The following is a 25,969-nucleotide window of genomic DNA, read 5'->3' as shown; positions in this document are numbered from 1 at the left end:
CCTTACCTTAATTGATTTGTAAATATGAGTTCATAATAATAATTGATTTTGTTACTTTCGTTATTCCCGTTATTTTGTCATGTGAATTGAAACACTTTTTAAATATTGTTTTTGTTTTTGCATTTAAAAAAAACTATGTTTAAAAAAACTTAAAATTTAAAAAAAAGCTTACTAATTTGCGAAAATAATGCGCAACTATGCTGCTTTTGGGCAAAATTCTCAGTCATTATACGGAAGTGTTTTGCATGTGTGTTTTATATGCGCTGTTCGATCTGTCGTTGCCATTCATCAGCAGCTCTGACAGCTTTTCAGACGATATTTTTCTGATCGTCGTTTACAGGATATTTCAAATTTAGCCTGCTTTTTCCTTGCTGTAGTGTAGAGAGTTTAGGCAGAAATCCTAGAGGGTAAACGTTCATGATGACAGAGAAAGGCAGTAGTACTCCAGTGGCTCGGACGGTGCTGCAGCAGTGTCTGCAGGCCAGACTTCAGGTGAAAGCAGCAGATGAACACTCTGAGGCTGAGTTTGTACAGGTGAGACAGGACTACATGGTGTTTGTTTAATGTAGCTCATTATCTCCATCTGATTGACTATTTGGATGTTAAGATGATTCTGACATGTCAATACACCCCAGAGCTGTGCACAGATTAAATAAGTGAAAGTATAATTAACATTAGATAACAAAAGTAAGTGAAACTTTGACATGAAAAAAAATGAAAAAGAAAATATTGATTTTGATGACAGGGAATCTCTTTAAGAAGGAAAATAAGAACCAAAGACAGAGATCATTGTTACCAACAATTCTTTTTACTAAAACAGTGAGTCAGTTAACAGCAAGAAATGTCCGAGGGATAAAGACCAGCTCCACCTACAATGCTTTTTGTAGCACATAATAGATGATAGTTGTCAGTGTTGCTGAAGTGTGTGTTTTCCTTTACAGATTGACAGAGGAATGGTAATCTATGTCTGTTTCTTTAAAGGAGCAACTGATGAAATCCTGCCAAAGATGGGTCAGTGACCTTGTAACCTACCTGTTTTGACCCCTTCATGCTCCGCACTGCTCTCTAAAACCATTGATATTTGACGTAACACCATTGCTCTACTCTATCTCCCTATATAGTGTCAGCATTGTTAAACCTGCGTCTGTGTGAAACCGATTCGGGGAAGTTGGTTTCAGTGATGGAGCTTCCTGGTAACGTGCTAGTCGTTCCTCAGGCCACGCTGGGTGGGAAGGCCAAAGGCAGAGGCATGCAGTACCACAACAACATCGGTAAAGAGGATGGACTACGGCTCTATGGCACCTTTGTGTCTCTGTGTGAGAAGGAACTGACTGCTGCTGCTGCTTCAGGTGAAGCTGAAGTGACGGTGAAACATGGGACGTATGGAAACAGACAAGTTCTGAAGCTTGACACCAATGGACCCTACACACATCTGATGGAGTTCTGAGCTCTGGGGAAATACAAAACATTGGGCTTTTTAAATAATCGATATTGTAAATATCTCTCAATTTACATCTAACATGTAAATATTATCCAAAAAGACTAGATACTGTTCAACCACACTGGCAATGTCTCTTTTCTATAAAAAACACATTTGGAACCGTTTTGCAATGTTTTTTTTTTTTTTATTCTTTTTTGTGTAATTCTCTCAGGATGTCGTAATTAGAAAACAAGAGGCATTCTTCAATTTATATTATAAAATAAAAAATCAATTTTGAGAGGATTGTTTTTCTTAAAAATGAGATCAATAGGTATTAGATTTATTAAATAAACCTGCCTAAAACGTAACATCAAAATAATAGTTCAAGGTTCCCCGTTTAAATAAAAGTGATTGTTAATGGGGTGTTGTGCAGATGATATCTCCTCCGGACCAGTAGGAGGCGCTCTGCCAAGTCTTAGGGAACGGAAATGGAGAGCCCTCAGTTAGCTTGGGTTACAGCAGCGTTTACAACCTGTGCCCAAACTACCATTTTTTCAAGCCAGCATTGAGTAGCAGCATCAACACTTCCGGTATAACACCGTTCCCACTTCAATAAAAGCACATACGTTTAAGTAGACGTTGTGAAGGACGATTCAAAACAAACTGAGACCTGTATTTTTATTTTAAATGGTTGAGAACTAGTAGGCACATGTTTTACTCAAACTGAAATGCTTAGTAGCATTGTCTGAAAGCATGTTTTTAAAATCATGTCTGAATGTTTGCTTACACGACGATAATATAACCGTAGTTTATTAACCTGTTTAATCTGTTTGGAGTCGTTAAATATAACTTCACATTTTTCACATTTCATATGAAGATGGCCATTGTGAACACATTCCCATTAATTTGAATAATTAGATAAATCATTGTAAACCTAGTTGTCTCAATTGCGCTCTATAAATTTAAATCACTAAGTTACAAGATAAGTTTGAACTGTTATTGTGAAAGTTCGATCACCGGAAATTAGAAAGTAACCGCTGCCAGCTTAAAATGCTCGCCACTTAACGCTACAGTTAGCTATCAGTTTGACTCGATATATATCACTCTGTAAAATATAAATATACATTTGGATGAAGCAAAATAAATCAATTTGTTTTTGTGAACATGTTGGTATTAAAACAGAACACAGAAACTTCAGTTTTTTGTTGAAAGCTGCTGACGGTGTAACGAACATTTCTGTTTACCGGACGCAAGATGTACTGAGGAAACGGTTAGTTGACAAACTTTGACGATTTTTTAAATTAACGTTTTAACATTTTCATCGTTATTCATTTATCTTAAAGAAGATTAGAGTGAATTTGGAGTGCATTTATTTTTTAATTCACCAATTCACCCTTTAAAGGTAAAAATAAATGAATAAAATCCATTTATATTTTTAATTGTCAACAAATAAAACCCTATCAAGCGTTATTTCAACAAATATGTTTGTCTTACTTTTTGTCTAATTTATCATTTTGTTTCACTTAGCATGATTTATTATTAATTCTTGAAACGTTATAACGAAAGGAAAACATATTCCGAACAGCTGCAACAACAATAAGTGAAGGAAACTTGCCAGGAATCTACTAATATAGCACTCTTATCCACCCTAATACATATCTAACAATTAAATGAATATCAATATTGTTTTAACATCTTGTCATGGAAAGATAGTCAATGAATTGGCTGATCTTGATACCTTTATTTTCTAAATCCGGTTTAATGCTTGTGATAACACCTACATGTATAGCATATTAGTTGATTACTTCTCTCTGTCCTCTCTTCCCATACAGATGCCCTCTTTTGATTTATTGGATAAGGTGGAGCAGTTTGTGCGAACAGGAACATATCCTGGAGATGCATCAAAGACTTCAAAGAAAGTTACCAGAGCTGCTAGTAAAAAATTCTTCTATAAAGGTAATGTACATTTACACTGATATATTTGGACCCCCCCCCCCCCCCCCCCCCCCCCAATGTACAGAATAGCTGTTCAATCTGCAAACAGTTGCTTGGGTAATTACAGCTTTTCTCTGGTTAAAAAAAAAAAGTGTCTATCAGGGGGCTCATAAGTGTTCATATTGGCACATGTTGTGTGTTCAGTCTTTACAACAATAGGGCCATACGTTCACTATCACATACTCACTGAGACAAGATGCACTGCTGCTGATGCAGCACTTCCTTTAGACCTCATTACTTTTCCTTTAAACATGAATTGATTTATTTTTGCAAGACGTGTTGCTTTGAAATTGATTTGAAGAAAGAGAGATTAGCAACTTTTTAAGTTGGTGTAAAATACTTTCTACAAGTGATAAACAAGCAATTATATAACATATATTATACGTTAAAAACAATACATAATATCTTCTTTTAGCAGCAGCTCTTCATTTGTATGTAGTGACTTACCATAATTGAAAAAAAATGTAGTTTCCACACATTTCTTTATATTCTTAGTTCATGAACCTATGCATGGTATTGTGATAAAAATGCATCAATCCTCCTCTGGTGTGAAAACACTATTTTTCAAGCTGCTCCACCCACCAAACATCGTTCAAATAAATGAGCCTCTGTAGTTCCCATGTAGCTGACTGGGTTGACTGTAGTTCATCCCTCTGTCCTCTAGATGGCTGTTTATGGCGCACTTATAGAGGCCGCCTGCTCCGTGTTGTCAGGAGCGATGAGGAAGTCAGAGAGGTAATGATCCGTTACCATGACAACAACAACCACGCTGGACGGGTCCGGGCAGTAAAGGAGATTATGGTGAGTTTGGATAATGATTATTTTAAAACAGATCACATAAACCAAGATTACTATAAAACGTGTATTCAATCAAAGACTTTTATAAAACTATGGTGAATGAATCGTCCTCTGTCTCTCCAGATGATGTTTTACTGGGTTGGAGTGACGGAGTCAGTGAAGAACTGGATTAAAGATTGTCCTGTTTGTCAGAGGCAGACTCCAACCAAAACACCAGACCGGCCCGTCCAGTTCTGCCTGGCTTACGGCTGCGACGCCTCGAGCTACGTTTACCCTGAGCTCAGCTTCCACAGGTCAGACATCGTATTTACAACCCTGTTTTCATTATCATTTATTGACTTTGTTGTTGTTATTCCTTCACTTGTTCGAAATAAAAAAAAGTTTGAGAAAAAACATAGCAAAACAAGGTATCAATAGAAGTTACAACATTATTATTATAATCATCTACATGTGTGTATTTTCTTGAAGAACAATCTGGAGAAGGTCTACATTTTCTTTGCATGGAGGACCTTAAAAGTATCTACTTTCAGAATCAGCTTTTCTGTTCAGTATTGTTTTAGGTTTGAAAACTAAACTGGTCCATCCTGCAGGTTTCCGAAGGAGGCGGAGCAGCGGCGAAGATGGCTGGCGGTGGCTCAGAGGGATGAAGGCTCGCTACGCACAAGGTCTTGCCTCTGCTCGAGACACTTTGACTCGTCCTGCTTCACCTTGAGCGAGGAGGGTCAGGTGATTCTGCTACCAGACGTTGTACCCACCATCATCCCTGTGACAGTGCAGGAGCAGGAGGTGATAAAAACCACACTTTCAGTATGAATGAGGGCAACAGAGGTTTGAGGAAGGGGGGAAGCCGTGGTGAATCAAGAATACAATCCTGCTACTGGACTTATGCACAGTGACATCAGGGAAAATTAGAACCTGTGTTAGCGTGTTTGACTTGATCCGATCATTGTCCTTTGTTTTCAGGGTCCTGTCACCTCAGATGAGGACTTCCTTCGCTCAAAAAGTCTGGAAGAAATCCTCTCTACAGCTGCTGCAGCTGCTGCTTCACGAAGCAAGGACACGTCGGACCTGGCCTTTGATCAATCATCCATGGAGATTCATGAACACCAGTACTCCCTCCCACCCTCTGACCAGGACTCCACGTCGCTCCAGACATTCAAGGTGGACAAGAAAAGGCAGACAGTAATCGAGTCAAGCTTTCAAACCTACAACCAAATCACCAGGTAGACACGTGATCATCTGAACAGTTTATTCACATGTTAAAAGTTGAACTTTCCCTTTAACTGAGCCTTTATTTGTGTCCTTCTGCAGGTATCTGAGCCACAGGGTTTTACCAATGCAAAGCAAGATAAAAAGAGGTTCTCTAAAAAGGATGGCCAAGCGCTTTGCTCTAATAGGTGAGTGGGAGACTGACAAAACAAAGCCTTCTTTATTCTTAAATGAACCCCGGGATGGTATCAAGCTAAGCTCAAATGTGTTAAGAAACACTCTTCTGTTTCAGATGGAGTTCTGATGTTCACACGAGTCTCGCCTCCTCTCAGAGTGCCGCGCAGCAGAGAAGAGGTTTGCATGATTTTTACAGTTAATATAAATCTTGTGTGAGGAAAGAAAGAGCAGCCCAAGTCACTGGAAAAGGAACAAATAACACTCAACCAGAATGAACCATAACCCAGCATAAACCTCTGTACAAGTGGGAGCTATCAGATATGCATCATATTTTTGTTCACAATAACATGCAAATGTAAAATTGCAAAGTTAAGACAATCTCTGAATGGTATCTTACAATAGTAACTGCATATAGTCACGAGCCGTACAAGTGTAAAATGTTAAACATGGCGCCCATAACTCCATTATCTATTCTCTATTATATTGTAAAAACTCCAGGTAAACTCGATCCTGCAACAGTTTCATGACAACCAGGGTCACTACAGCCAGGGAATCTGCCAGAAAGAGATCTCAAAGCACTTCTACTGGGCCAGCATGACCCGAGACTTGTCCCGCTGGATCTCCAGCTGCAACACCTGTACCAGCAGGACCAAGAGGAAGTGGCTCCGCTGCAGCGTCAAAAACTGCACCAACTGCTGCGGGCCGGTGGAGAGAGGCCTCGGCCTCACCTTCCATAAGTATGAACACATTTACACCTTTAAACCAGTTGAATTTGATTTTAATCTCCTTTTAAAAGTTGAGTAAAAATGATGCCTTATTTTTCTTTTTTTTACTTAACAAAGCTGTTCAGAACCTTTTCCAATCTCTACTTTTTCCCTTTCAGGTTTCCTCTTCACAACAATGATCTGCTGTCTCAGTGGCTGAAAGCTGTGGGTCGGTCTAACTGGCATCCTCGGCTCTGGTCATCGGTCTGTTCGGTTCATTTCACAGAGGACTGCTTTGACCACAGCGGGGAGAAGACCCTCCTCCACCCAGACGCTGTGCCCACCCTCGTGGTCCACGGTGACTCAGCAGTAAGGCTGGTTAGCGGTTGTTCAATCGAGTATGGTAAAGGGAAAAAAAAAAATCTTAGTATTGTGTGAAAACATGTTCTTTTTTCCTCCACAGGCATCGTGTAACGGTCCAGCCCAGCCTGCTGTCGGGGATGAGGTCTGTTATACATTTTTTTAGGTGTTTCAACTGACAAAAGTCCGAAAAATTATTCATGGGCCTTTTATCAATCATCTTTGTTGTGCATTTTAAACCCACAAGATGATGCTTATCATTTATTGCTGCAGTGTGAGCAAGCCTATTTTGCCAAGTATGATGCCGTGGATCTCTACCTGCACAAACGCACCTATCCTCCTGGACTGAGCTACGTAGAGAAAAACACTTTCAGGAGGTTCTGCAAGCAGTTTACAATCAAAGGTAAAAAAAAAACAACGTTTTAATTGTATAATTTAATAGTCTAATAGAAGATAATCGATATACATTTTTACAACCAGTCAATAATAAAGCAAAGCTTTGTGAAAAAAACTTTGCATGTAAGCAGTCTAACCATAGCATGATAGCAAGTCATTTCTAAGTATATGTGATGGATGGAGGAGGACTGTTTGAGACAAGAAGAAAAACTGGCAAATAATCAGCAAACAAAGTACTGTAGCTGCATGCTTGCGAAGCTTAACATCACTTTACAACCTTTGTACATAAAGACTCTGTTTCCTGGTTCCTCAGATGAAGAGCTCCACATGGTGAGGGGAGAGCGGGTGCGTTTGGTTCTGAGGAACAGACAGCAAGTGGAAACGGCCCTGTTGGATTATCACAACGAGCTGAACCACCTGGACGTCAACAAGTGTCTCAGGCTGCTCAATGAAAGGTGAGAGGGGATCTTATTCGGCCAATAGGGAGCAGATAATACGTCAAAGACACAGAGGTGTGAAAATCCTGGAACGCTGATAGAGGTGGCAGACGCACCTGAATGTACAGTCGCTATCACTTCATGTTGGAGGTGCTTTTATTTACTGTCAGGATGTTTCTCTTGAAATGATCTCTGGCAGGTACTTCTGGAAAACCATGAGATCTGATGTGGTGAAGTGGATCGACAGCTGCTCGCAGTGCAGCAGGAAGAAGAAGCCGAAACCAGACAACCGAACAGGAGCAGGAGGCCCGAACCTGAAAGAGCTGAGATCACCACAGATACACAGTGATTTAGACAGGTGGGCTGGCTCCGGGCCCCCGGCCACAATTTAATGACACTTTCAATTCTGTGTAAACTCAGTGCATCTGTCATGTAGCAGGTAAACACTGGAGCCGCTGACGGTGATAAGAGCAGAAGTAGTTTTAATTGCAGCAGTAAACAATAAACATAATATTAACAGTGTATGCAGCAGTCACACATACATTTGCAGGGGAAAAAAACAGCTGGAGTTTCGTGAAAAGTTTCTGTATTTTAAATGACGTCTTATTATTCTCTCTCTTGTCAGTGGGAAGGACGATGATGATGATGATGATGATTATTACAGTCACGATGAAGATGCTGATGATGGAGATGACGCTGATGAGAGTGTTGGTAATGAAGAGAGGATGCCAGCAACAAACTCGGAGAACAGAGCGGTAGGTTTTCTACTTCAGGTACAAGCACGTCAAAACAAAGAAGCCACAGCCCGACACTAACAATCCAAGCGACTATATTTATTTAGTTTCTTTATGTGAGCACTTTGAATTACTATTTCTGTTACTAACTAATAGTTTTAGTTTAACATATTCACATAACTAAAAACGTCCTGAAAGTTTGCGTGTACAAACGCAAACAACACAATTATCGACCCACACTATACTCTGAACTTTTCCTGCCAGGGGGTAACATTTCTGCAGAAGTCTGAATGAACCGATGGGAGGAAAGAGCTGCTAACAAAGCTGCTTTATATTCGCAGCTCTGTTCTGTTCCACTCATTGAATGAGACTATAAATACGTCCAATCACAGGAAGCCTTGATGTAAAGTAGAAACATATTGTGTCAGACTCAGACTCTGCTTTTGGGGATTCTGACGAAATCTGCAGTTCAGATTACTGCCCTACAAAGCAAAAAGGCAGTAACTACGCGGAGTGCAGAACTGAGAAAAATGACTCTAAAGTTATCACCTCGTCCAGCCTAAGTAGTTGTAGGTATATTATTGGACATGTGGCATTTTTGTTACTTTATATGAGCTTATTCTTTGTACATATCAATCATCATATTTTATTTGATATTTTACCCCATTTTATAGTTACTGTGTTCTTGCTTTGTATTGCTTACCAAAAATGTGCCACAATACCAAGGGAAAAGGCAGTAACTACATATTCTTCAAAAAACATTTCATCACAGCTTGTGTTAGATATGCTGCATTTAGAATAATTGGAATCCTTTGTTTTCCTGAACATGGATATACTATGCCCAAAGCCATTTGACCATTTTTGGTCAGTGTTTTGGTGCTGACATGGCTGCTTAAAAAGTATTTCACATTTCAAGTTCCATGAAGGCCCAAATGGGGACAGTTCATTTGGAATAGACCACAGCATTGTGTGACTCAATTAAAGTTGTGACATCACTGTGCAGTAACATGGTTGAGATGTAGGCTAGTAATACAAAGCACGAGTAACTGGTATGAAACAAAGCAAGAAAACAGTAATGGCTTTTACTGTGTTTTTGCTTTGTTTCACCAGGGCTTTTTGCAGTTACTGTTAAAAAAAAAAATGTTTTTCTCCAAAACGATACACATTTAAGACAAGATATTTTGTTACATAATAAAGGATGCAATGAATGTCACGAAAATGATAATAACTCATTTTTGACCAAAATTGCAGTTACTGCCTTTTTGCTTTGTAGGGCAGATTAGTAAACCTCACTTTTTCTCTTTAATTGAAATCATAAGATATCCCTTTATCCCAGCAGTCGGAAGCTCCCACCAACCATCAACCCAGAACTCCCATCCTCCTTCATCTAAGAAGTCCTGGCAACCAGCAGCCCAAAACTCCCATGATCTTCCACAAAACGACCAATAACACCAGCTTTGTGGCCAAAGTCTGGACTATTAACACATCGACTCCTCCTCAGCCTGAAGCTCAGGTGGAAACAAAGAGCTCTGAAATTCATGGTGAAAACCTGAACAGTGTCCAAGGTCCATCAGAGGTAAAGACACTACACCAGGACCAGAACAAAACAAGAAGTTCTCAGGGTAGTGGCAGGACGCGTTACGTCCAGGTTCATGTCATATCTAAACCACAAGATCCAGCAGCAACAGCAAATCCTCCTGAAGCCACAAGCAAGCACAGTCAAAGCAGGAGGCAAAAGATAAAGTCCAAGTCTCAAATATCAACAGAAAAACAGATTTGTGGTGGGGTCAAGAGGGCGGAGAAAAGAAAAAGAGAACTTGTTGGAGGTTCTTCGGCTAAGAGGAGCTCCAGCTGTGGTCTTGAGCCTGTGAAGGCCTTGAGCAGCAAACCCTGGCCCGTCTTCACCGTCTCTGGTTCTGCTCCGACACAGGCAGCCACTAACCCTCCTGAGGTGGACAGGTAGAACATCTAGCACCACTTAAACACATTCCTGCACAGCTTTCTTTAGTAGCAGCGTTAAATCTTTTGTAACAACTGTTCATTTGTGTTTATAGCCCTGCTACTGTTCGGAGGCCGAGGAGACTTCAGGCTCGGACGGTCATCCAGCAGTGCAGTCAGGCGAAGGTTAAGATCAAACCAGCCCTGGACGGGGCTGATGCTCAATGGGCCGAGGTGAGTTGTTCTTTATGAATGAGAGTGGAACTTTTCAATGAAACTTTATTGACAATTGTCAATGCTCTGTCTTGATTCAACACCCAAAGAATGAGTATTCAGGTCGTGCTTGAAAAGTGTGAGGGCATACATCGTGATCTTTAGACGTCAGAAAGTGTGAGATAACACTTCTGTGTTTCTATGACTAACATTGAAAGAGTATTTTCACTCTGTTCTCAGATCCAGTACGGGATGGTTGTGTACGTGAGCTTCTTCCAGGGAGCCACCGAGGACGTCACGCATGAAATGGGTAAAATGATTGTGTTTTTCTCATTTTTGTTTACACGTCTGATGGACGTTATCTGAACTCTATTTATGTTTTTGCACATCACTGCCATATCGACATTGTGAGGCGTCCTCATAGATTCATCTTCTCTTTAAGGGAGTTTTATTTTTTTGCAGTGAAAACAACATTCCAAGCACTAATACCCAAACCACGTTATTCATCAATGTTAATCTGCCTCTTTATTCTTTTCTGTTGCCGCGCCCACAGCGAGAACTCTGATGACCACCAAACTGTTCCGAAAAGACACCCGACACTTGGTTTCCGTTCTTGACCTTCCAGGAAGCGTATTATTCGTCCCTCAGGACTCTCTGGTCGGAGAGCCGGTGAGCGCGAAGAGACGGATGCAGTACAAAGGCGGCTGTGAGCCGTGGTGGGGCGCCCAGCTCTTCTCCAACCTGGTGTCCGTCTGCAGAGAGCTCATGTTGGGCTCAGTGAAGTGCACGAAGGCCGGCGTTAAGCTGGAGCAGGGAGTCTACGGACAGAAACAGGAAATCGTCCTGAGCTCTTTGGAGCCGCTGACGGTCCTGCTCGAGTTTTGAGGTCAACACGAGCAGGACTTGTCTTGAGAACACTTTTTGAACATTTAGGGTTTTTACAAGTGAATTGTCTGACTCCTAACACTTCTACAACTCGCACATATACAATATGATTCGTGCTGCATCTTCCTCAGAGACCGTGCCTTTAAGTGTCCCTTTACTTTGTGTGCTCAAGTATTTTTTATTGGATTCTGCCCGTGTGAAGGAGTCCATTAAATTATATTGTGAACTTCTGAAGCACAAGAGTTTCCTTCCAACATAAATAAAGTGCTTTTTTTCAACAACAAAAAAAATCCAGGAACGAGGGGACCAGAGAAAATAATCCCAGGAACTAAAAAGTGTAACTGCATCTGAAGAAGCTTTAAGTTTAACCAAGATCATTTCAAATACAGGCGGACCCAGGAGGAAGCACATAAAAAGTCGTGTTGATGTTCTTTGTATTAACTGTTGTCTGTAACACAGTCAGTCTGTGGCCTTAAGCAGAGCTGGAGAAGTGTTAACGTTGCTATTTCGCTGATAAAGAAGCCAACAACAGAAAAAGAATTAGTCTGCATACAACATGAGAATCTATCGTTCATCATCGACATAAAAGTAAATCCCTGTTTTCTGAATGATGACGCACCAGCTGAAGTTCATCGCTGCACTTTGTCACTGAATTTGGCCCCCGGTTCCTCCAAACAAACTACAGCCTTGGTACCTGACTGAACTGAAGTTTCATGTTCCCTAGGAAAAGTTCCTGCAGCACAAACACATTATTGGAGCGTTTGGTGCTTTATTTCTCATCTTCTCGATGACATACATGATCATTTGTTTCTGTTCATTAAAATGTTGCAGATGAAATGTAGGTTTCTTCGTGTCCTGTCACAGCCAATGTTTTATTCTTATTCAGATATCTGCCTTTTAAATACCGTCACAACATGAATGTGTTCATGAGTACTTCCAATATTTGTACCGAAAGAATCAAATATAGATGAGGATGTCGTCTTTTGTTTGTACGGTATAGGTGAGTGAAATAAAGCTCAATATTAATACAATATTTCTCTTGACCATCCAATCAGAGCCCGATGTGCACTCACTAGATACCTTTACCTTGCTACCTGTAGCTAGCTCGCTTAATCAGCTTACATAATGGATGGGTGCTAGTTTCTCACACCAGCAGTTTTTCACTTATAAAGTGCTGCAATCTAAACAAATCGACTCACTTGTTTGGTTGTCTATCGATCACTGATCTATCAACACGTAAAGACTTTTCTTTAAGTGAACAATAAAATGACAGCAGGCTGAATTCTTTTTTTATTCAGTCGAACAGTTATTGTTGAACAGTCAGTTGTTAATTGAGTGTCTGTAACAGAGTGATCACGTCAAACTATGAAACCATTTGTTTTATTTCACTTTGAGGGGGAAGTTGTTGAACCCACACTACTCAGAAACTGGACTGATAGAAACCAAAAACTAACACTTCTGTATTCATTAAATCATATCATTCCTAACATTCGCTGCAGAGAGCTGAGGCTCAAACATCTGTTAGGAAAGTAACCAAGACTTCCTTTAGACTGACTCGGGTCTTATTTAATACACCAAAATAAAAATGAGCCTTCAAAGACGTACATTCATGCCTTTGACTCTAAATGAACGTGCCCCAGATAATACTGCTCCTTGTCAGTAACAAGTAAGAAAACTTTTATGTGACATTTCTTACTTGCTTTTTTACCCTGGTTTACCATCACAACCTCAAGTCCTCAGATTCTAAGTTAACTTCAGTGACACTTAACACGTCCTACATAAACAAATAAAAGTTTTCAGAGTAAGCAAAATAAAAGATTTTTCTTTTACCAGCCTCAGTCTTTTGTCCTGGTCGTTTTTAGTGCAAACACAAAATTGTGTCATGTTGAGTCGGCCGTCAATTCTCTATAATACCAGTCGGCCAACCGCCCCCCTCTTCAGTCGTCCTCACACAAACAGACGCACTCTCGTAGGACGTCTCTCTGGGGCATCTTTGTGACGACGTGGATCTTGTTATTGGCCAGCACTTGGAGCTGGTTGATGAGCTCCTGCACACACGGGCTGGGCCACAAGTGACAGTTTTTGTGATCTCTGGGGATAAACGAGCGATCCACCAGCAGCTCCAGACGCTCCAAGTGTCTCAGCTTGTGGAGACAAAGAAGGTCCTTCTCTGGTTCTTTACGGTGAAACCTGAGCGGAGAGAGGAGACGTGACGTGTAAGACTTTTCACTGCAGCAGGCAACCGACATGTGAGGAGCACATTTTACACCAAAGCAAAAATGATCGGCATTGTGTAAATGTCCAGAAAATAATGACTGTTTAAATTCGGTCACTTAATCACATTTTGGCTGCATTTCCTACAGTAGAGGCTACTATATGAGGATTCAAAAAACATTACTTTTGTTGTAAAGAAAACTTAGAAAAAAGTTTTTTTGCATTTTTAACAGAGAATTAAAATGACAAGAATCATAAATAATCATAAACTGACATCAATCTCATGTCTTTGAAACATTGTAAAAACCTCTCTGAATCACGATGTAATCACGGCATCCTGTCATGTGAACACGCTATCATGATCTTTTGATCTTTTATGATGAAATCTGAAAATATTTGTGTTACAGTTGATGAGGAAGATAAAGGGTAGCAAGTAAGTAAGTGTTGATTTCATTGTATTTTTTATTTTTTTTCCTTCCAAATATCTTCTGCTGATTGGCCTTGGCGTCGCCCTGGTGTGCCAGACAATTGGAAAGACGGTAGCTCTTGAAGGAGCACCCAGGCTGCCGGTCATGATAATTGAGTTGGGCAAAGCAGTTGGAGCACTGACTGTGTTGCCGAGCTCAATGTTCAGCAACACAGTCAGACCCAATGTTGCCGAGTTCTGTTTGCATGTTGAAGAAGAGCACTGTGATTCAGAGGACAGCTTGAGCATGAAAAACCCTGCACACATGTTAATGCTTTGCTGTGTGTCTCACCGTATCCTGAGCGTCCTCAGCTGAGGAAACAACATGGGGATTCGTCTGCAGAGGCTGCCGGTGGAGCGGTTCTGTTCGATGTCAAGGTGCTTGAGTCCCGGGATAGCAGGCGCGATCAAATCCATGTCTTTCAGAGTGATGGCCACACGCAGCGTCAGCCTGGTCACAGACGACGGGATGGTGGTCGTATAGGAAGCAAGAGTGTTCCCACCTGAAGGAGCGAAACAGAAAACAAAATCACTAGCTACATCACAGGGGGGTGATGTAGCTTCTAAGTCTGTCGACATTAAGATACTTTTCTTTCTTCTTTTTACTATCGCAGTTGAGAATGTTGAAAAGTATCAAAGACTTCAAATGCCTCAAGATCTTAAGTTATATTTTTAATCAAAAGCTGTCAGTTTCCTTGCAATATTTGGTATTTACATACAGTATAATAATTTTTCCATTTATTTGTGCCTCGGACTTTTAGTTTTGTTGCTCTGATATCAAAAAGGTTGTATGACGAGTACAAGTCATAGACTGTGTACAAGTATGATATCCTCGTTCAAATTATCTTATTGTGACAACCGTCGTAGCTTCAACGATTCAAGATTGATTAAACTTCAGTTTATCTGAGACTTTTCTTCTTTTTTTTTTTTTAACAGATTCAGTAATAAGAAAAATTGTTACTCTAAAAATTACTCTTCAGTTGTTATAGGTGTTGGTAGGAAGATTTTTGCAGAGTGAAAACCTACAAAAAAGAAAACGAAAGAAGAGCTCTGAACAGGCTGACTAACCCACGATGGTGAGCGTCTCCAGCTGCTGGAGAGGACTCAGCCAGGACCTCAGGCGACACTTGACGCCCTCCCTCATGAAACTGTAGCGGACCATCAGTGACCTGAGCGAGGTCAGACTCCTCAGGGCGTTCTCTGCAAGGATGGGTTCTGGGTAATCCAGTAGCTCCAGACTCGTCAGCGCCGGGCCCCTATACTCTCCTGAGGGACAGAGCAGGAAGAGGAGTCTGTGGTGTCACGTTTCTATCAATGCTCTATATCACTTGTGTCTCCATCATCAACATTATTATCTTGTATTAAGGAAGAGAACTTAAACACATAATAGACAGAGGTGCTGTTTGAAACTTTTGCAGAGAGTGAACTGTTAGTTATCTGATATGCACAGTTCTACATGTTTACATATATCGCACATTGTCATGGTAATATTAAAAGACCCGTGAAGAAACAAAGTGACCAGCAGAGTCCTAAGAGATCAATGACTAAACAGAATGACAAGGCCAGGCACCAGGCTGACCTGGCTGCTCCGGGTCCTTGGGGCTGAAGAAGTCCTCGGACAGAGGTTTTAGTGGCTCCCCCCTCATCCCCCAGGACAGGTGCCTCAGCTTCTTCAGGTTGAGCAGAAGCTGATTGAAGACGTCGCAGGGCACCGGTCTCACCCTGTCTGGCCAGTAGCTCTCTCCCTGCTGGTGGAAGAGCAGGTATCTTAGGTTGTGCATGTGTGTCACGGTGCTTATGAAGTGCACCGTGGAGGGCAGCCGGACATTACACACGCTCAGGTGGGTCAGTCGCTCGCGCAGGTGCTCGCTCAAGCTCTGGCTTATCATCACTTGGTCCCACGTTGCGTTGCGTACCCCTAGGTCTCTTAATTCAGGGAAACGTGTCAGATTGTCCAGGTATTTCTCCTTGTACAGCCGTCCTCCGTCCACGAAAACGATGGCGGTGACGGACGGCAGGAAGGTGACGAGCCGCCGCCACTCTTTACGCCTGAGGTGACGCACCGCAACCCGGGTGAGCCTGCGGTGGTTCAGGGTGTCCCAGAAACCGTAGGTGTACCGGCGAAGGTCCGACAGAACAACCGTGTAGTCCTTCCACAGAGAGTGGTGGTCGACCAGCCTCTTCATGAACCTGCAGCAGGTACGGACCGTGTGCTTCTCCTCCGTTGTCAAGTAGCTGAATATGTAGACCCAAACTTCAGGAGGAAGACGCTCCAACTCCTCCATCAGTCCGCTCTCCGCCAACGGTCAACAATCTTCTATCTACATGATACTTTGAACGTAGACAGCATTTACTTCATCGCCATTTTTGTTTATTTCTATTGAACGCATCACAAGCACATGTACACATCCTGTATTCGTTTTTAAGCGTCTTCGTCTTTTGATTTAATTATGATGGGTTGCAAACATAACTCAAACAGGTGCATAGCGCCACCTACTGCACCGGAGTATGTAGCGTGAGCGTACGTGTGGAACTTTACTTTGTGGAAACGTCGGTCACACGGTGTGGACACAAATTGAGTTGAAACGACAAAAAAATTGCCCCATTGAAAATGAATGGCAACAATTCAAATCCTAGAGTGTAACTGCCAAAAAGTTCAGTTTTGGAAACATATTTGTAAATCGCCATCCTGAGGCCATTGTTGCTCGCACATTCAAACAAAATATATCAAAAGAAAGCTCTGAGTGTCCTCTCACTCATAAAGCAAAAAAAATAAAACAATAAAATGTTTCAGTCTCCCAGGGGAGACATTTGTTTGACTGTCACACACCACATACACACACATTGGGCTCACACTAACTGATGTCCAGAATTTCACATTTTTTACTCATGTTTTAAAATTGCCACTGTGGTCCCAGTCTGAATGCTAGATAAAAATAAAATACATCGAAACGTGCGCTTATTTGTGCTGTCGCTCACAGTCCAAACGGATTGGTGATACCATGTTTAGTTTTTAAGATGTTTGAGGTTTTGTGGGTAGCAGTGGTAAGCCCATTCAAATACATTGATAGAATGTTCTGGCAGTTTGGCAGATGAAAGCTGAATGTCAACCAATCAGTCAGCAGCAGGTGTTCACAGTTAGAGTGGTGACATCATCATTTGAGTGGGACCATAGCAGTGGGACAGAGTTCTGTCTTAGCTGTTAGCTGACTACAGTTAAACAGTTTTACTGCAGTATAACTCAGAAACACATACACAGACAGCAACCACCCTCACAATTTCTGCTGGAATTGTCTAGTTGTGTCATACTGTGTGTTATTATATTATATCAGGGGTCTCCAACCTTTCTTCACTTGAGCGTTACTTTGAACAAATGAAAGTGGCTAAGAGCTACTTGCATCACATTGCTTGCATTTTGCAATAAAGTGCAATACGCCAATCAATCTTAATGATATTAATAATAATAATTATTATTATTATTATTAATCTTAAATTCACATCAAGGTCCCAAGAAAAAAAACTATATTATTTTACACTTATCATTGTGTCACATAGTCAGCTATGTCACTGATAATTAACATAAATGTCCAAGAAATGATACTTCTTTACACTAAATAGTGGGAAGACGTGCATTTGCTGTCGTTGGAATTATTTGTTTTCTTTTTTTACACAATCAACAAATATATTGTTGGCAAGCTCCTGGACACCTGTCCACAAGCTCCCAGTATAGCTTCCAAGCTACCTGTTGGAGACCCTTGTATGATATGTTATGTTTAACATTAACAATTAAAAAAAGACATGAAAAGATATATCTTTTTCTTGAATCCCTCTCCTGTCCATGCTCCATTTCCTCCATGCCTCTCTTTGATTTGGCCTCATCCTCTCTTCTCTATATTTTGTGCAATGAAACATGATGTGTTCTGTGTTTGGTCTCATGGAAAATCGTAACTGCACAGTTCTATCGATTATATCGGTTGAATTTTTGATCACGTCAGAATCATCCATAACAGTGATTCATCCATCATTTAGATCTGTTCAAACCTGCATTTAAAGACATTACTTATAAACAAAACCATGACTTTCATAACAACTTTATAATGTTCAGTTTGCTCTGTCTGACTTTTCTGCGATAAAGTGCTGTTTTCTTTTTTGAATCTTCATCCTGCCAGGTTTCCTACATTTCCCAGCTTGCCATTTTAACCCAGCAGAGTAAGGTTGTTACCACACAATTAAACAAAGACCAAGGCCACAATGCCAAAGAAAACATTACTTACAGGAATAAGAGCTGCTGAACAGGACCTGTCCTGCTCTCTATGCGTTTACGTCTGTGGCTCTTAATCCCTCCAACACAGCAGGTGGCAGTAATGCCCCCTAATACTTGATGCCACCCATCATTAAAAGATTAAACAAAAAAAGAATTGAAATCCAGTGATGTTTTGATCTACCTTGGATCCAAATTACACTCGTCTTCAGAATTCTTTGGAGAGAGATTTTTAATTTAAGATGTGGTTGTGGGTCCTGAGGTTTGATCATTTGAGAAATTGTGTTTTACATCGTCATTCTCCTAATTCACTATTTAAATTTAAAGGGATGTAGGATTCTATAAAGAGGTCCAAGAAACAAAAGTCAGTTGACTTTATCTACAAAGAAAACAGCATGCATCAGGTTTTAACAGAATTACATGAGTATCTGTTTCAGACCATATCCAGGACCGAAGAAACAATTTGGTCAACATGCACTCATTTCCTCGTCTTCGTCTTCTTGAGAGTTGTTGAGATTTAAATCACTTTGGGTCAAGAAATAGTCTGGTGAAGAAGAAGAATTTACTGAAGAAACATGTTATTTACTAAGTTTCAGAACTTGGTTACAAACAGTCTTGGAGCTCAGCTATGCTAGCTGCTGCTTCGTTCTTATTTTGTGAACAAAATCATGTTTAACCTTTGCCCCCTTATGCTCAGTAAGAGAGTGAAAAGCATGTTTCTCAAAATGTGGAACAGTTGACTTTGAATGAGAGCAATAACAGACCGCCTCTAATCTAAACATGAGTCATTAGACAGGCTCCAGTGTCTGAGTCCGAGTCTTTCTCTTCTAACTTTAACTGTCATTAACTGAGAAATAGAAGAATAAAACAAGAAATAGCTTCAATAACAAACAAAGAGGTCACGCCAGAGGATGGAGGTGCTCCACACAGGTTGGTTTCTTTTTCTGACTTTTTTTAAGATAATGTTGTGAAGAAGGTAGTCTAAATATTCGTAGAGCATTTCTGTACACGCCTATAGACTTTATTTATACATAGCTGATAAATACATCTGGGAGACAAACTGGAAAAATATGAACATATTCATCAGCTTTTTAACTCTCCATCTGCAGAAACTGTCCCCAGGACTTCTTGGAATCTGAAACAGAGCCAACGTTTCACCTGAAGGCGTCATTTAGAGTCTGTTTTGTCTTAATACAAGATACAAGATACAAGATCAGACACCGAGAAACACCCACAGTCATTTCAGTAGTCATTCATCTTAGTTCGAAGGCAGATATCGGTGTTTTTTGTTAGTCCATTCAACCTTCCCTCATGTTTGTCAGTTCGCCTCCAGTCTTTTTGGTTCTCTGCTACTGTGACGGCGAGAACGTCAGGATCATCCACCCGATGACAAAGTAGAAGAGGAACACCGGGTACACCACCAGCGCCTTGCGGTTTGGGGGCTGGCTGTCGGCGAGGAATGCTGTGGAAGCAAAGGTGGACCATCCAAAGGATGCAGTGACCACCACGAGCCGCACGGCGAAGCTGACCGTCCCTGAACCACCCACAAGGACGATCCTGCACACGGCCATGGCCGCCGTCAGAGGCATGATGCAGTATCCCAAAACACATAGACTCTGGAAGAAGGAGATGGTGCCGCCCAGAAGCTTGGAGTTCAGAGTAATGATAATGGAACCAAACCAGATGATTACGAAGACCTGGAAAACAAAATGTACATTTTTAAACATGTTTAGTGCAGATTCATTGGAGAGATTTAGTATTTCATATGAACAAATATCAGCTGTACTGGAGATAGTTGTATATCTGTTTTATTTTTGTTTTTCTCAGAATCAAACCTGTAACGTGGTTGTTTTTGTTTTGTAAAAGTTTTCTGTATTTAGTTCAGGTTAATAAATGGTTAAACAACAGTCTGCTTGTTTGTAAAACAAATAATGCAAAGGTTCATTTTCATAGTTAACAAAAAATGTGGAAAATAATCAAAGCTGTTAAAAAAAGAAAGAAATCGTTCAGCCTTTCCGAACATGAAAAATAGAAATGACAAAATATGCCATCTGAATGACAAGACAAAATGAGAAGATAACACTGATTACTTCAGCAAACTGCGGTCCTCCCTGGTCGTCGCTGTCAGCAGCGCCTCCCTGCAGCAGCAGAGCCAGCGTCACGCAGAGGAGCAGGGGGCCCCACAAGTCCCAGTCCCGCAGCAGAGCCGAGCTCCGCTTCGGGTACAGGACGTGGATGAACTTGTTTCCCACGGCCCTCAGGTCCCGCAGAATAGTCTCCTTCACCGGCTCGTCCAGGGTGGAGAACTCGTCGTCCCGCCTGGAGGAGCTCATGGGAACAGAGATGTCCCCCTCCACGGGGACGTCCTCCGAGATCGAGACGTCAGACAGTCCGGCGAAGGGTCTACTGGACTCGTCCGTTGACGCCATTTTACCTCAGAGTTTATAACAAGGCCTGTTAAATATTCAGGGAGTTTAGACGACGCTAGCTGAGCCCATTTGACACACGAACAACTCAGAAAGCAACTGAAGCGACAAAATGCCACAATAAACCAGTGAGTCCGGCTCCTGTTGACCTGGACAGTAAGGTTGGTTGTGAGAGATTTACTCCACGTCAGCCGCGGATTGTTTACTTCCGTATGGCGTCATGGATATCCGGTTGGTGCGTTCAAGTTCAGCCGTTGATAATCGGCTCATCTGCCATTTGTATCGTTATACTCTTTTATAAGAGATAATCCTTTTGTTTAAAATCACACACACACACACACACACACACACACACACACGCACACAGACACACACACACACACACACACACACACACACACACGCACACAGACACACACACACATACACATGCAGTGAGGCTCACACATAGCAAACATTTAGTAAATGTAACCACAGCCAAATATCTTTTTAAAATGTGTATATCATATATTTGTGGATTTTGTATATCTTAAGAACAGTTATATTTGGATAATAATGATACTATAATACTATGAATAAACACATTTTAGTCCTTTATACAGCATTTTAAATTAACTTAAAAAAATACTCCAAACTTTACTATGATACTCTTTTTTTGATTATTAATTTTACATTTGTGTTTTACTAACAGTCGCGAGGACTGTGAAGGCATCAACAAAGTTTGGCGAAAACGGTCGGGGACTGATGACGCACTAATCCGGAGACAGTCGTGGTGTGTGTGTTGATGTTTCTTGACTCACATCTTTTAACACTCTGCTCGAATGTAATGTTCGGTAACTTTTTTTAGTTGTTGTTGTTGATCAATCGACTTTATTTGTTTCGCTTCAATGTTTGCAGAAGTACGATGGATACATTAACACAAGTGGTGAAAAGTGATTGTGATGAACTGCTGAGACGCTTCAAGGAAACAGGCTCTATCCGTTTCGAGACGTTTTCGAAGATATGGAGGGAAATGAAGTTCTCACACATTTTCTAGTATGTTAACCCTTAAAAATACATTTATTTTGTTGTCAACTTTATCAAAAAAATCAAAGCTTATATAGGTGATGTGCCATCAGTTCTGCATGTCGTGTATAACTTAACTTATACCTGCATTGCTTACAAACAACCCGGTTACAGTATGTATTGTAGTTGTTTTAAAGGTATCTCTTCTCAGGAGTCTGTCCAGACTTTTTTTCCCCTCTGGGATACAGACTTTTAAAAGAGTGCCATTTGTGTGTACACAGACTTGAATGAATGTCATTAATTAACTCGTTCTGTCTCCACTGAAGCGCCACAAAATGGCAATATATAGATCATTTGAGATCATTTACAAGGACTGAAACAAAGTCACAATATATAGTAATTTCAAAAATACTGCACAGACCGCTGCAAACTAGAATAATTAGCCACAATTATAAGAGTTGATTTCTACTTCATAATGATTGAAAACGAAACAACATATAATGTGGACACTGAAAGTATGAAATGTTTTAATACCAACTATTACCAGAGGTTACTAAGTTTTCCTTACATGTCAATGCAGCCTGTTTTCTTCTTTTAGTACTTTAAATTGTAAATAAATACTTTGCATATAAACTTCACTTGAACGTTCAGTTGGACAGCAAGGAGTCCACAACAGGCGGACTCCTGTACAGTGTCCTCCTTTTAATGAGTTAACTGGAAGTTCCATTGATTCGATGTTTTTGTTCTGCAGCGGCACAGTGAGGCATAAAAGGCGAGAGTTCAGTCGCCTAATTTTGGACACGGCCTACGTCTTCCTCCTGCCTCCGTTCAGATTCGAGATCCGAGTTGGAGGACTTTACCTGCTGTACAGTTTGTTTCGATGTCAGACGGCCTCTCCCCCGGAACAGGTCAGGATCAATACAAACAAACAGCCATTGTCTTTAAAGGTCCAGTCTTGATTTAAACAAAGTCGTTGGTACAGATAATATAAATAAAGTTCACGATGAGTTCACCATCTTTGTCCGGTCGCAGATTCGTCTGTCGCTGAAGGACTGGGAGGATGTGAAGACATTTGAGAAGGATGCTCTGGATGCGAAACATTTCGACATTGTTTACATTTTCCAACATCTGATATTCCTCAAAGCTTTCCTTTTTACTGCCATGCCCACACTGGTGAGCTGCAGAACTCACTCTCACACATGCATCCAAAATCTGGCTGACTGAAAAGGCCAAACTTATTCTGAGAAGTTATTCAATATGTAACACATGTTGCATGTAACCTCTACTTTTTTTGCTACTCTGCTGTCTCCTTTGTCCACCACTTCTTCTCGAACCAGCTTACCTTCCAAAAGAGGAAGAACAAGAGGAAGATGGAGAAGTCTTTGTTGTATGAGGAGTTTATGGAGCGAGCGTCTCGTCCACAGGAGCTCATCAACATAGAGAGGCTGGAGGTGAGCAGCGATCCTGCTTGAGTCAAGTCAAATGAGTCTGTCTCCAAAGTGCATTTTTAAAAAGTTTCAGATACAGTATGTAGCTCCTGCAGCTTGTAATCTGCTGCAGGAGGATTTATGTCTGGGGGAGCTGGTCTCTTTAAAACTAGATCAAAGGCCATGCACAAAGTTGCATCAGGTTTGTTGATGCTTTTACCAATGACTCTGTGACTCAGGATATGTTGATCTGTGTTTGTAGTTGCTCTGTGTTTTATATCTGTTGCCTGTCTTGGCTAGGATACTCCTGTTAACTCACTCTCAATGAGGTTCTCCTAGTTAAATAAATATTAAATAAATTAACTCATTTCACTAAAAATAATGCTATGTGTCTTTGTGTAGGAATTGTCGAACGTTCACAGTGTGTATGAGAAGCTGAAGACCTCTGCCTCTTTGACATCAGGAGATGCAGCCTCATCTCTTAATCTGATCCATAAAGATCTGGCCTCTAAGCTACAAACCACTGTGGTGGATTTCCACAAATGGCAGCAAAAAAAGGTGAGACTTTTCAACAAATGAAGCATTGTTACAGTAAAGAAAATTAGGCAGACTACAATCAATATCAGGGTTTTTTTTAATACAAAAAAAGCACACGGCATTTTCCCTTTGTATGCATTCTCGTTCTTTTCTTTAATACTTCCATAATGATGATTGTCTTTCAGAACACAACCTGTGAAGAGGATGACAGCGGCGAGGGAACGTCATCACAACAGGAGGACGTGAGTGGATGATGTATTGTAGAAAGATACTTGAAAGATACTTTATGTAAAATAATAGGGGGCGCCGATAGCCATGTACAGACGTTATAGTCTTCAAAGTGTGCAGCCTGAGTTCAAGTGCGACCTGGAATGACTGATAAAAAGATGTGATTTTTTTTCTTGATTGAATTACTTATCAACGTATATAATTTAAAGCAGATCAGTTCCTTAATCACTTTGTGAAATGAAGATTATTTTTGATAACCATAAGAGAGATCCTCCATGCAAAGACATCTTATGGCTCTGTCTTCACAAATATGAGGATTGATATATTTTTACTTGAAGTTTTTAAACACATTTTTAAAGTAATCTTTAGGTTTGTTCAAAACAAGCACCGTGTCTGTCTGACTTTGTGCTCTTGGTAATTGTGACAAACTTCCTCCCCATTTACTAAAAGTACAAAAAACAACCTTTAACTGGGGATTCATCCCCATTAGTCCATAATGAACGTAACATAACATGACTGAAGTTTTTGCCTAAGGATTAATTGGATAAAATCCTGCAACTGTGCGTTTTAAATATGAACTTTGTCCTGAAAATAACGTTTACTGACTGTTTTGTGTCCTCAGTGCTCCAGAAGAGCTGAGCAGCTCGCCTTAATCAAATCAAAAGCTTACGGAGAAGCAGCAGAGGTTTGTTTTAAATATGTAAAAAAAAAAAGATTATTGACCTAAACATAAAGATTATTTTGTTAGTTTTCATCTCTTTAAATCATCAATTAAATCGTATTAAATGTGTTGTATACGTGTTTCAGGCGTCCAAGTCACGGCGCCATCGTCAGGTAGAGGTAAATGTCACGAGCAACGAGGCTGGACCCTCCGAGCCGCAAGGAGACTCCAGAACAAGTAAAGAGTCTCTGAGGAGCAGAACGAAGAAGAACATACACATCTCGGGTAAAATCCTCTCTCTCTTTTAAGACTTAGAACTAACAAATGCAATTCATAAGCACTTCTGGATAACAGCTTACACCACAGGTCCACATCTACAGTAGAAGACTAATGTCACAAATATGTTTCACTTTCATGCTTTTGTTGAATGATAATCAAGAAATCAAACTGAACTTTCCTGTCAGGTGATCTGGGGAAAGAAGCCACAATAATCCGTCATCTCACCACAGTAGCCTTAACTCCTAAAGGTACGCAGCCGTCAGCTTATCATCGGAAAACATCTTACACTCTTCTACTTCAGTTGTGCACCATTTGTTTCTTTGAATATTGTTGTATTCTTTTTCCTCCACTTAGAAGTAACAAAGAAGAAAGAAAAAGTCTAACGGAAAAAAGAAGAGAAAGAAGTAAACGGATCTCAAGTGGAGATGAAGAAAACTCAGGAGTCAGCCAAACTGTAGCTGCTGTTTTAAAGAGTTTAAAGCTTGTAAGAAAGTGTTGATAAAGTGTCGTTTTTTGCTATTGTAATGACATTTCTTTTATCTGTAACGTTCCTGCATTGTACAACGGTAATCTTTTAAATTCTTCCTTTTTTTAACAATTGGAGTTTTAAATACATGCAATGTAAAATTGTGATTTTAAAAATATTGTCTTCACTCTGCTTTTGCTGTTAAATGTTGAATAATCAGAGACATGTTACCATTAGTCTTTCACAGCTGAAGTATTGGTTGAGTCGATTTCGTTTGTCTTGCACATCTTTTGATAGTGTAGAGTGTAAACGGTGTAAATGACCACAAACTCTTTCTCAGCCAAAGTTCTTTTTTATGAAGTTTTGTTGTTAAAAATAAAACTTGGATGCAAATTTCTTGTGAAATGTTTTATGAAAATTAAGAACATGCATGCCTCTCTCTCTCTCTCTCTCTCTCTCTCTCTCTCTATATATATATATATATATATATATATATATATATATATATATATATAATACCTAGATAAGTCATCACATGTCGGTTTAATGGAATTTGACTAGATTTAGTCGTTAATTATTGCGTTTGTTTCAGCCCGTCCTGACTTAAGATAGGTTCAAAGACATACAGTTCGGCTGCGTTTTGAAGCTAAATGTTATTTCTATTGGCTTTGTACACAAAATAACAACAACTGAGAGAATAAGTATACCTTCAACCGGTAATCACATGTTGAAG

General features: G+C 40.4%; 5 protein-coding genes across 9 annotated transcripts; 3 read left to right on the top strand and 2 right to left on the bottom strand.

The window, feature by feature from the left end:
• Positions 1-208: 208 nt before the first annotated feature.
• On the top strand, positions 209-1,602 carry LOC306840757 (D-aminoacyl-tRNA deacylase 2-like). The gene is made up of 3 exons (XM_079370245.1): positions 209-534; positions 942-1,011; positions 1,122-1,602. Exons 1-3 carry the CDS (start codon positions 418-420, stop codon positions 1,445-1,447), a joined length of 513 nt encoding a protein of 170 aa, XP_079226371.1. The 5' UTR covers positions 209-417; the 3' UTR covers positions 1,448-1,602.
• Positions 1,603-2,419: 817 nt separating this feature from the next.
• LOC306840755 (uncharacterized protein) lies at positions 2,420-12,103 on the top strand. Of its 3 annotated transcripts, none has more exons than XM_079370243.1 (19): positions 2,420-2,690; positions 3,253-3,376; positions 4,080-4,216; positions 4,337-4,506; positions 4,804-4,999; positions 5,177-5,436; positions 5,525-5,610; positions 5,715-5,776; positions 6,098-6,336; positions 6,483-6,672; positions 6,767-6,808; positions 6,937-7,066; positions 7,373-7,514; positions 7,696-7,854; positions 8,122-8,251; positions 9,570-10,189; positions 10,285-10,402; positions 10,622-10,691; positions 10,935-12,103. In XM_079370243.1, exons 2-19 carry the CDS (start codon positions 3,253-3,255, stop codon positions 11,264-11,266), a joined length of 3,207 nt encoding a protein of 1,068 aa, XP_079226369.1. In that variant the 5' UTR covers positions 2,420-2,690; the 3' UTR covers positions 11,267-12,103. The 3 variants fall into 3 exon arrangements, with proteins under 3 accessions (XP_079226369.1, XP_079226367.1, XP_079226368.1); XM_079370241.1 differs by having other exon boundaries at positions 9,567-10,189; XM_079370242.1 differs by lacking the exon at positions 2,420-2,690 and adding an exon at positions 2,699-2,822 and having other exon boundaries at positions 9,567-10,189.
• Positions 12,104-12,538: 435 nt separating this feature from the next.
• Positions 12,539-16,442, bottom strand: LOC306840756 (uncharacterized protein). The gene is made up of 4 exons (XM_079370244.1): positions 15,526-16,442; positions 15,015-15,212; positions 14,239-14,449; positions 12,539-13,456 (listed from the first exon to the last, which is right to left on the bottom strand). The coding sequence occupies exons 1-4, from the start codon at positions 16,229-16,231 to the stop codon at positions 13,204-13,206; spliced, it is 1,368 nt and encodes a 455-aa protein (XP_079226370.1). The 5' UTR covers positions 16,232-16,442; the 3' UTR covers positions 12,539-13,203.
• Positions 16,443-18,766: 2,324 nt separating this feature from the next.
• On the bottom strand, positions 18,767-20,865 carry yipf6 (Yip1 domain family, member 6). Its single transcript, XM_079369346.1, has 2 exons — positions 20,298-20,865; positions 18,767-19,904 (listed from the first exon to the last, which is right to left on the bottom strand). Exons 1-2 carry the CDS (start codon positions 20,634-20,636, stop codon positions 19,557-19,559), a joined length of 687 nt encoding a protein of 228 aa, XP_079225472.1. The 5' UTR covers positions 20,637-20,865; the 3' UTR covers positions 18,767-19,556.
• A 463-nt stretch (positions 20,866-21,328) lies between these two features.
• snapc1b (small nuclear RNA activating complex, polypeptide 1b) lies at positions 21,329-25,629 on the top strand. 3 transcript variants are annotated; one of them, XM_079369343.1, is made up of 11 exons: positions 21,329-21,405; positions 21,531-21,668; positions 22,390-22,546; positions 22,671-22,811; positions 22,976-23,089; positions 23,468-23,623; positions 23,788-23,841; positions 24,450-24,515; positions 24,638-24,776; positions 24,956-25,018; positions 25,125-25,629. In XM_079369343.1, the coding sequence occupies exons 2-11, from the start codon at positions 21,538-21,540 to the stop codon at positions 25,151-25,153; spliced, it is 1,050 nt and encodes a 349-aa protein (XP_079225469.1). In that variant the 5' UTR covers positions 21,329-21,405; positions 21,531-21,537; the 3' UTR covers positions 25,154-25,629. The 3 variants fall into 3 exon arrangements, with proteins under 3 accessions (XP_079225469.1, XP_079225467.1, XP_079225468.1); XM_079369341.1 differs by lacking the exon at positions 21,329-21,405 and having other exon boundaries at positions 21,413-21,668; XM_079369342.1 differs by lacking the exon at positions 21,329-21,405 and having other exon boundaries at positions 21,413-21,668; positions 23,788-23,844; positions 24,453-24,515.
• Positions 25,630-25,969: the final 340 nt, after the last annotated feature.

Source organism: Symphodus melops (assembly GCF_947650265.1).
Source record: "Symphodus melops genome assembly, chromosome: 19".
Lineage (NCBI taxonomy): Eukaryota > Metazoa > Chordata > Actinopteri > Labriformes > Labridae > Symphodus > Symphodus melops.
The sequence above is the reverse complement of the archived record's forward strand: the minus strand, read 5'-3'. Positions and strand labels throughout refer to the sequence as shown.

Excerpts from the sequence above, each read along its gene's own strand:
- LOC306840755 (XM_079370241.1), top strand. The coding sequence starts at position 3,253 with ATGCCCTCTTTTGATTTATTGGATAAGGTGGAGCAGTTTGTGCGAACA. Across the intron at positions 4,217-4,336 it reads GGGCAGTAAAGGAGATTATG|ATGATGTTTTACTGGGTTGG; the intron begins GTGAGTTTGGAT and ends CTGTCTCTCCAG. Across the intron at positions 6,809-6,936 it reads AGCCTGCTGTCGGGGATGAG|TGTGAGCAAGCCTATTTTGC; the intron begins GTCTGTTATACA and ends TTATTGCTGCAG.
- LOC306840756 (XM_079370244.1), bottom strand. The coding sequence starts at position 16,231 with ATGGAGGAGTTGGAGCGTCTTCCTCCTGAAGTTTGGGTCTACATATTC. Across the intron at positions 15,213-15,525 it reads CAAGGACCCGGAGCAGCCAG|GAGAGTATAGGGGCCCGGCG; the intron begins GTCAGCCTGGTG and ends TCTGTCCCTCAG. Across the intron at positions 14,450-15,014 it reads GGAGACGCTCACCATCGTGG|GTGGGAACACTCTTGCTTCC; the intron begins GTTAGTCAGCCT and ends TCGCTCCTTCAG.
- snapc1b (XM_079369343.1), top strand. The coding sequence starts at position 21,538 with ATGGATACATTAACACAAGTGGTGAAAAGTGATTGTGATGAACTGCTG. Across the intron at positions 22,812-22,975 it reads TTACTGCCATGCCCACACTG|CTTACCTTCCAAAAGAGGAA; the intron begins GTGAGCTGCAGA and ends TTCTCGAACCAG. Across the intron at positions 24,516-24,637 it reads CTTACGGAGAAGCAGCAGAG|GCGTCCAAGTCACGGCGCCA; the intron begins GTTTGTTTTAAA and ends TACGTGTTTCAG.
- LOC306840757 (XM_079370245.1), top strand. The coding sequence starts at position 418 with ATGATGACAGAGAAAGGCAGTAGTACTCCAGTGGCTCGGACGGTGCTG. Across the intron at positions 535-941 it reads CTGAGGCTGAGTTTGTACAG|ATTGACAGAGGAATGGTAAT; the intron begins GTGAGACAGGAC and ends TTTCCTTTACAG. Across the intron at positions 1,012-1,121 it reads TGAAATCCTGCCAAAGATGG|TGTCAGCATTGTTAAACCTG; the intron begins GTCAGTGACCTT and ends CTCCCTATATAG.
- yipf6 (XM_079369346.1), bottom strand. The coding sequence starts at position 20,636 with ATGGCGTCAACGGACGAGTCCAGTAGACCCTTCGCCGGACTGTCTGAC. Across the intron at positions 19,905-20,297 it reads GAGGACCGCAGTTTGCTGAA|GTCTTCGTAATCATCTGGTT; the intron begins GTAATCAGTGTT and ends TTTGTTTTCCAG.